The sequence below is a fragment of the Cebus imitator genome, unplaced genomic scaffold (genome assembly GCF_001604975.1).
Source record: "Cebus imitator isolate Cc_AM_T3 unplaced genomic scaffold, Cebus_imitator-1.0 Scaffold75, whole genome shotgun sequence".
Classification (NCBI taxonomy): domain Eukaryota; kingdom Metazoa; phylum Chordata; class Mammalia; order Primates; family Cebidae; genus Cebus; species Cebus imitator.
Window position 1 is genome coordinate 1,141,470 of NW_016107390.1, and position 9,729 is coordinate 1,151,198.

At 41.2% G+C, this 9,729-nt stretch overlaps 1 protein-coding gene across 2 annotated transcripts in view; it reads right to left on the bottom strand.

The window, feature by feature from the left end:
• The window catches only part of SCCPDH (saccharopine dehydrogenase (putative)), a 32,996-nt gene that overhangs the window by 15,093 nt on the left and 8,174 nt on the right, over nucleotides 1–9,729 (bottom strand). The window contains exons 3-5 of one of the 2 annotated variants that reach the window (XM_017532078.2): nucleotides 5,743–5,823; nucleotides 2,377–2,463; nucleotides 2,064–2,193 (exon numbers count right to left, since the gene is read on the bottom strand). In XM_017532078.2, the coding sequence (XP_017387567.1) occupies nucleotides 2,064–2,193; nucleotides 2,377–2,463; nucleotides 5,743–5,823 (298 nt within the window). The remainder of the gene's footprint in view (nucleotides 1–2,063; nucleotides 2,194–2,376; nucleotides 2,464–5,742; nucleotides 5,824–9,729) is intronic. The other variant, XM_017532079.2, reaches the window with a different exon arrangement.

The following is a 9,729-nucleotide window of genomic DNA, read 5'->3' on the forward strand; positions in this document are numbered from 1 at the left end:
AAACAGAAGGAAAAAAGTCTTATTCAAAATAAAAACAGAGCAACCTCAGGAAACAGGATTATCATGAAAAAAAACCTGTAAACTTCACAGACTTCAAAGAATTATTTTAATAAATGGGGACATATTAGGTCTAAAGACTGTAACACTGAATATTTTGAATTTCACATTTCAATTGAATTTCATATTTCAATTCACATTTCACTTTTTAATTGGAGTGGTTCTAGTGTTTCACCATTAAGTACAATACTGGCTACTGCCTTCTCACATTTATTATGTAAGAAACTATTCTATTACTAAATTCCAAAAAATGTAAAATCAGTAAATGGTGTGAGTTTTGAATTTTCAAATCATTTTTTGAGATGGGCATATAGGTAGCTGTTCACCTCTGATCCTACCTGATTATATAACTTCCTAATGCTAAACCTTGTTCTCAATATATCATTCTTTTAAAATGCCACTGGATGAGCTGGGCATAGTAGCTCACGTCTGTAATCCCAATACTCTACAAGGCCAAGGTGGGAGGATCACCTAAGGCCAGGAGTTCAAGACCAGCTTAGGCAACATAGTGAGACCCCATCTCTACAAAAATGTTATAAAATTAGCTGGGTATGGTGGCATGAGCCTGCAGTCCTAGCTACTTAGGAGGTTGTGGAGGGAGCATTGCCTGAGCCCAGGATTACGTTACAGTGAGCTATGACACAGCAAGATCCTGTCTCTAAAACAAACTTTTTAAAATGGCACTGGATTTATTAAAATTTTATATAGTATTTTCTTTTTACTTCTAATTTCATGAGCAAAATTTGTAGTTTGTGTGTGTGTGCTTATCTTTGTTGGACTTCGGTTTCATAGTTTTGCTAACTTTTTAATATGTACTGAAACATTTTCCAATTTTTTTAAGTTCTAGAACACTTTATACAGCACTGGAGTTATCTGTTTCAGGTAGGTTTTTTTGGTCTTGTTTTGTTTTTCAAGAGATAAAGTCTCACTCTGTAACCCAGGCTAGAGCGCAGTGGTGCAATCATAGCTTACTGTAGCCTCAAACTTCAGGGCTCAAGTGATCCTCCTACTTCTGCCTCCCGAGGAGCTGGGACTTATTACAGGTGCACACCACCACACCTGGCTAATTTTTTTTTTATTTTTTAGAGACAAGTCGTGCTGTGTTACCCAGGCTGGTCTTGAACTCTTGGCCTCCAGAGATCCTGCTGCTTCAACCTCCCAAGTAGCTAAGATAATGGGTGCAAACCACCACGCGCTAAGGTAATTTTCTAAACAGACACTCTTAAATATGTAAAACATTAGTAACTTCAAATGTTTTATAGTAACATTATTTTCTCCATTCTTAAATAACTGCCTCTGCTTCTGTGTTCAATACTTCCTAGCTTTGCTGGTTAAAAATTTAAAACCTGTTGGCCTGGCACGGTGGCTCATGCCTGTAATCCCAGCACTTTCAGAGGCCGAGGTAGGCAGATCACAACGTCAGGAGTTCAAGACCAGCGTGGCCAATATGGTGAAACCCCATCTCTAATAAAAAATACAAAAATTAGCCGGGCGTGGTGGTACATGCCTGTAGTCCCAGCTACTCAGGAGGCTGAGACAGAAGAATCACTTGAACCCAGGAGGTGGAGGTTGCAGTGAGTCAAGATCATGCCACTGCACTCCAGCCTGGGCAAAAGAATGAGAGTCCATCTCAAAAAAAAAATTCTTTTTTTTTAACCTTTTAATTATAATATACAAATTATACTTTAAAATGTGCTGATTCCTAAACAAAGCAAGTTTGAATTTATAACGGTTGCAAACATTTTTAGTTTTTTTCCAGAAATTTCACAGCTCAAACCAAACTATATAAAGACACTAATTTCTCATTGTAAAATGCAGTATTAACCATGTCTCAACAATAGTCTCAAGAGCATTTTATTAAAAGTGTAGCTATACTAAGAACACGTGTTTTAACATTACCCAATTAAGGCTATGTTTCTTTTTTCCACTAGATTTTAGTTCAGCAGTTACAAACATGAAGCCCTCGTACTGTTAAATTCCATTATTGCTTATTGATCAGTAATTACCATTCATTTTATTTCTGGTATATATTACTCCCAGATCTGCCGGAATGGAGTCAAAGCCGCTGCTTCCAATGATATAAACCCCTTTTTCTGCAGCTTTCTCATGATACTTCCACTGCATTAGCTCCAGAAACTACAAAATCCAGGACAAGAATTTTAATTAGAGCTATGTAGAAAGACGCAGACCAACATTATAAATAATTTATCTTTAAAAACAAAGCAATTAAACTTTGAAAATGTTAACCAGTGTGGCTCTGCAGCAAAATATTAACTGTCAAAATATTTTTTCACTTATTCAGCAAATAACAGTGCCTACCATGCACCAGGTGATATGGAAGATACGCTGATCTGACTTAATGACATTCAATTTTTGTAGAATGGCTTTTAAATGTAAAAGTATTACCTATTATAACAAATTAAATAAAATATAAAAAAAGGCAAAAGCAGCAAAAAAAATCCTACCCCAAATAGCATTACCCAGGTGAATATCATCACAGACATAGAGCTCTGCCTATGTACAGACAGAGAACAGGAAGGAGAGGATGACAGGGCACAGGGGAATAATGTCTGTTCTGCTCTTCTGCCTGTTTTCAAAATTTATTTTTTAAAAATAAAGATTTACAGGAAAACTGAATAGTAGAGAGTTCCCAAGTACCTTGACACCCAGTTTTCTCTATTTTTCACACCTTTTATATTAATAGTTGTTACAGTTAATGAACTAATGCAGACATATTATTAATTAACTGAAGTTCACAGTTCCTTCAGATTCCCTTAGTTTTTACTGAACACCTTTTTTCTGTTCCAGGATCCCAACCAGGACCCACATTACATTCAGTCATCATATCTCTGTAGGCTTCTTTTGGCTGGGACAGTTTCTCACACTTTCCTCGTTTCTGATAATCCTGACAGTTTTCAGGAGTACTGGTCAGATATTTTGCACAATGCAGCTCTATTGGAATTGATCTTATGTTTTTCTCATTATTAAACTGGGGTTATGAGTTCTGGAAAGAAGACCACAGGGGTACAGTGCTATTCTTATCACATCGAGGCTACACAGTCACATGACTTACCAGCGTTGATACTGACTTGAACACCTGGCTGAGGTAGTGTTTACCAGGTTTCTCCACTGTCAATTTGTGCTCCCTCTCCCTGAGGGTGACACACATACACAATCACACCTGTTCAAGCACGTACACAGACACAAACACACACACCACACACACACACCACACACATACATGCAGACACACACATGCACATACACACATCACAGACACACACACACCATATACATACATGCAGACACACACTCTCATGCACATACACACAGTCACACATATACATACACTTGCTCATGCACACACACAGACACAAATGCATTAACAGTCACACTAACATAGTCACACTCACGCATACACAAACACACTAACACACACACGTCACGCACACAGCTGCTTTCACACAAATGTGGAAAAGCTACATAAATTATTTGGAATTCTTCCACACAGATTTGTCTCTTCTCATCCCCTGCCCATTTTTAAAATGTTATCTTTGTTTCTATTATTGGCTTGTAAAAGTTCTTGTATATTCTGGTTCCTTTTTCTTTTTTGAGACAGAGTCTCACTCTGTCGTCAGGCTGGAGTGCAGTGGTACAATCTCGGCTCACTGCAACCTCCGCCTCCAGGGTCCAAGCGATTCTCCTGCCTCAGCTTCCTGAGTAGCTAGGACTATAGGCACATGCCACCATGCCCAGCTAATCTTTTTATTTTTAGTAGAGATGGGGTCTCACCGTGTTGGCCAGGATGGTCTCAATCTCTTGACTTCGTGATCTGCTTGCCTCGGCCTCCCAAAATGCTGGGATTACAGGCCACCGCACCCAGGCCTCTGGTTCTTTATTAGGTTTGTTGTTGTTGTTTTCAGACAGGGTCTCTCACCCTGTTGCCCAGGCTGGAGTGCAGTAGAGCAATCTTGGCTCACTGCAACCTCCACCTCCCGGGTTCAAGTGATTCGCATGCCTCAGCCTCCCAAGTAGCTGGAATTGCAGACATGCACCACCACATCTGGCTGATTTTTGTATTTTCAGTAGAGACGGGTTTTGCCTTGTTGGCCAGGCTGGCCTCAAACTCCTGGCCTCAAGTAATCTGCCCAGTTTGGCCTCCCAGAGTGCTGCAATTACAGGCATGAGCCACTGTGCCCAGCCCCTTATTAGGTTTTGATATTAATGCCGGGCACGGTGGCTCACGACTATAATCCCAACATTCTGGGAGGCTGAGGTGGGTGGACTGCTTGAGACCAGGAGTTCGAGACCAGCCTGGCCAACATGGTGAAACTCTGTCTCTACTAAAAATACGAAAATTAGCCAAGAGTGGTGGTGGGCACCTGTAGTCCCAGCTACTCGGAAAGTTGAGGTGGAAGAATCGCTTGAACCCAGGTGGCAGAGGTTACAGTGAGCCAAGATTGCACCACTGCACTCCAAGCTGGGTAACAGAGTGAGACCCTGAATTGAAAAAAAAAAAAGTTTTGCTATTACTTTTATGATAGTTTATTAGATGACTTAACAGCTTTTCACCATTTTCCATGCTCTGGGTTATTTTAAATAACATGAGAATTGTTTCACGTTTTTGTTTTGTTTTTTTGGAGACACGGTCTCACTACATTGCCTAACGCCCAGGCTGGGGCGCAGTAACATGATCATAGCTCACTGCAGCCTTGACCTCCCAGGCTCAAGTGATCTTCCTATCTCAGCCTCCTGAGTAGGTGGGACCATAGGTGTGCACCACCAACACCTGGCTAATTTTTTTTTAACCTCCTGGGCTCAAGTCATCCTCCCACCTCAGCCTCTCAAAGCGCTGGGATAACAGGTGTGTGCCACCTCACCTGGCCTTTTTAAAAAATTTATGTTTCTTACGTCTTCTTCAGTCAATTTTGGTAATTTACACTTTCTCAGTGTTTTCCAGTATTTTACCAACTGACAAACTGCAAACACATATTAATATTATATTGGCATGCTGATGACAATCAGTACCGACTACAGAGACATTTGAGGTTACCATTTTAAAAGCTGTATTATAGCTTAACACCTGTTAAAACACAACTTCCTGTGGTCAAGCAAACCTCAATGGAAGACCTAGTTCTTCTACGTTACTGAGCAAGTTACTTAAGCTTCCTAAGCTTTAATTATCTCATCTATAAAAAATACAGCAAGATGATAACTACTCTATAGGTATGTTTTTTAAAAGTTACATAAAACATTTAGCACAATGTTGGGCACATGGTAAGCATTCAATAAATGTGAACATTTAAAATGTTTAGGTTGATTTTATACTAGTGAATTTTACCTTTATTTTTCTGTAATGTCATAAAGGTACCTGATTTTTAAAAGGAAATTCAAAATGAAAACTTTACAAAAGTGAGATTCTAAGAATTATGTATAGTCCGTTATCTTATTTAATTCAGTTTAAAGCATGAAGTAGCTATAATAAGCACAGACGGAAAATAAATGATGTTGTAAAGAATAAAATTCAAGAAAGCCAAATCTAAGACCTTACCATCAGTGCTCTCCTTTGAGCTATCAACAGAATACCATACAAATACCATCTCTAAACACTAGAAAGGAGTTGCTGGCTTCTAAATATGTCTGCAAAATTGCACTAGATTTTTTTTTCCTTTTCGTCTTATATACCTGAGGTTCTCCACTGATGTCGATACAACTGGCTCCATTTTCTATACACGCTTTTATTACAGGTTCTCCATAAAATCGATACTAGGGAAATAAAAAGAACAAACAGGTTATTCTTGATAAGTTTAAATGAATAAAATGCCATCTAATCCTGGAAGTGAACAGTCCTAGTTATCAAGAAGTCAAATGTTAATAAAATAGCCTAAAGATAAATTGAGAAAATGACCAAGCGAGGTGGCTCTTGTCTGTAATCCCAACACTTTGGGAGGCCACGGCCGGGCAGTATTGAGAAACATTAAGTTTACCCTGCCCCCGTGGCTCCCTTGTGAATACCTTTTAGTTTGTAATTAGTGGTAGGCAGGTAACAGCTGCCTATTTGGAATATTTATGCGTTATGAGTGAATGCAGGACACCTGTTTATTAATAATGTTCACCTGTTAAGAGAGAATAAGTATGTGGATGAGAGTCTGCTCGGGGCCTTCAGCCTGGAATGCTGTCAGCCCCTGAGGCTCTCAGCTGGGTAGGCTGCTCCCCCTAGATAGATCCACTTTGCTGTTCTATCTGTGTGTCTGCCTCTCATTGCCTTCGGCGCTGCCTGGGTGGGGTCTCCCTGGCCAAGCTCGTACTCGGTAAGTGGTGCCCAAGTGTGGGGACTTGAACCCAGGATGAAGAGTTGCCTGAATAAAGGAGAGACGAGAGGCTAAGCTGAAGGTATCCCGAGTACTCTTGGAAAAAATCCCTGGGGTAAGTTGGGAGCTTGGAAGGGACCCAGGAAATTTTGAAAGACCCTCCCAGGTGAGTTAGGGAGAACCCAGAACTAGACCGAGAACTCTTGAAAAAATTTCCCAGCGTGAACTGGGGGAACTCAGCATTATTAGGGCAACATGGCACAAGGATCAAGCAAGTGAGAGGCTTGTTCTGGTTTCCTTCAACAGCTGCTTAAAAGAGGGGGAACTGAAGCTGGTGCTGAGTTTAACACAGTTTTTTGACGCGGCTGAAGAATTTTTGATGTGGTTTCCTGAGCAGGGAGCACTGATCATGGAAGAATGGGAAACAGTGGGTACTACTTTAAGGAAGGTACAATGAGGAGGAGTAAAAGATATTTCTATTCCTGTGTGGTCTGTTTGGCTTTGGTGCCTTCTGCCCTGGAGCTGTTTCAGACAGACGATGAGGACAAGGATTCAGAAGATTCTGGAGAGGAGAAGGAGTGTGATGAAGTATGTAGAGAAATTACAGAGCAAAAGGATGAGAAGTTAAATGAGGAAGGGGGGGCCCCTTGGGGTTATTTTACCCCAAAATTTCTGAAATTGGCCATTAGTCCACCTGCTTTGGAATCTCCTGGGTCACATGCTGGTTACTCAGTCCCACTCCAGACCCCCAGAATCAGGCTTTCTGAGGTAGACCCCAGTAAGCTGCATTTTAAATAATCTTCACAGGCGATTCTTGTGTACTTCAAAGATGGAGAATCACTGCCCTGGACATTCTCCCAGGAAATCTCACCTACTCTCCCAGCTTCAATAAAATCTGAGCTGACGACTTCCAACCCCTATGTCTAGAGTTGTTCACTAATAAGGTTTCCCTATCTGTAGTTTTTGTTAAAGGTGAGGAGCAGGGACAGCACAGGGCATGCGGCATGAGCCACACATAAAACTTAATTTCACTTTGCCTACATTTTCCTTTTATTTTCTCTTCACTTTGATTTTCTCACTTATAAAACACATATACAAACAATGTGTTATTTGTATTTTTGTCTTGATGCAAAGTATCTAGCAGATCTTCAATTTCAACAAGTCTAAAACTGAATTCATCATCTCTCTCCAAACCTATTTCTCCTCCTCCTCTACTTCCTAGGACATGCTTCAACACGTAGCCTGCAGGCCGGTGTGGTAGCTCAAACCTGTAATTCCAGCACTTTGGGATGCTGAGCCAGAAGGATCACTTTGAGACCCTGTCTCCCTAAGAAAAATACACACACACACACACACACACACACACACACACACGGCCAGGCACAATGGCTCATGTCTATAATTGCAACACTTTGGGAGACCAAGATGAGTGAATCACTTGAGCTGAGGAGCTAGAGACCACCCTGAGCAACACAGTAAAACCCTGTCTCTACAAAAAATACAAAAATTAGCTAGATGTGGTGGCATGCGCCTGTAGTCCCAGCTACTTGCAGGGCTGAGGAGGAAAGATCACTTGAGCCCAGGAGGTTGAGGCTGCAGTCAGCTGTGTTCATGCCACTGCACTCTAGCCTGGGCAACAAAGTGAGACCCCCATCTCAAAAAAATAAAAAGAAAAAACAAAGTATAGCCTCCAGTTCAGCCTGCCCAGGTGCCACTTCTAACATCTTCCTGATGTGTTCAAATAAGGGAGGACCCTGAGACAAAACTGTGCAAATGGCTGAAGAGCAGAGTGGTCTAGAGTATGGACTTTAAAGGCAGGCCAGACTTATGTCCAGGCTCTGTAGCCACTAGCTGTGTGACCTTGGACAAGTTACTTTCTCTAAGCATCAACCTCTTCTATCAAAGAATGGTGATTAATAACAACACCGACTTCCCTGGGTAGTCGTAAGGATGAAATAAGAGAATGCAAAGAACTTAGCACTGTACCAGGCACATGGCATTCAGATTTATTCTTTTTTGTTATTATTAATGGCATTACTCCCCACATAGTTCTCAGGTTAAAACCTGGAAGCAGGTTGGGTGTAGTGGCTCATGCCTGTAATCCCAGCACTTTGGGAGGCCAAGGCAGGTAGATCACTTGAGGTCAAGAGTTCAAGACCGGCCTGACCAATATGGTGAAACCTCATCTCTACTAAAAATACAAAAATTAGCTGGGGGTGGTGATATGCACCTGTAGTTCCAGCTACACAGGAGAATTGCTTGAACCCAGGAGGCAGAGGTTGCAGTAAGATGAGACCGCGCCACTGCACTCTAGCCTGGGTGACGGAGCAAGATCCCGCCTCAAAAAAAAAAAAAAAAATCTGGAAGCAGTCTTTCACAATACCCATATTGGAAGTCACAAAGTTTTATCCGGTTTCCTCTCCCCTACACAACTGTATCTTAGTTCAGACCCTGTCGACACTCATCCAATTTACTACAAATAGGCCCTAACTGGTTACATGGCAGCCAGCTAGCCCCATCTCCAAATAAATAACAAATTGGTTTTTTTTTCTTTTTGTACAATACTATATTTGAAAACAAAACAAAACAAAAACAAAAAACCAAACCTACAAGATTCACAAAATTGGACAATTGTCTTTATGACATTACTACTGGCAAAATCAGGAAGGACTGCTGGTGTGCAGTCATCTGAACAGCCTCTCTAGTTTCATAGATATGATTTCTCTCTGATATGGAAGGGCTTCCAATTTTAAGTGCAATGCTACTTCAAAAGATAACCATGTTTGAAAGGAATCTTTTTTTTTTTTTTTCAGAGGATTGGCTTATTTTTTAATTGCATTTTAGGTTTTGGGGTACATGTGAAGAACATGCAAGATTGTCGTATAGGTACACACGTGGCAGTGTGATTTGCTGCCTTCCTCCCCTTCACCTTTATCTGGCATTTCTCCCCATGCTATCTCTCCCCAGCTCCCCTCCCCTATTTCCCCCCAACAGACCCCAGTGTGTGATGCTCCCCTCCCTGTGTCTATGTGTTCTCATTGTTCAACACCCGCCTACGAGTGAGAACATGTGGTGTTTGATTTTCTGCTCTTGTGTCAGTGTGCTGAGAATGATGGTTTCCAGGTTCATCCATGTCCCTACAAAGGACCCAAACTCATCGTTTTTGATGGCTGCATAATATTCCATGGTGTATATGTGCCACATTTTCCCTGTCCAGTCTATCATCGATGGGCATTTGGGTTGGTTCCAGGTCTTTGCTATTGTAAACAGTGCTGCAATGAACATTCGTGTGCATATGTCCTTATAGTAGAACGATTTATAATCCTTTGGATATATACCCAGTAATGGGATTGCTGGGTCA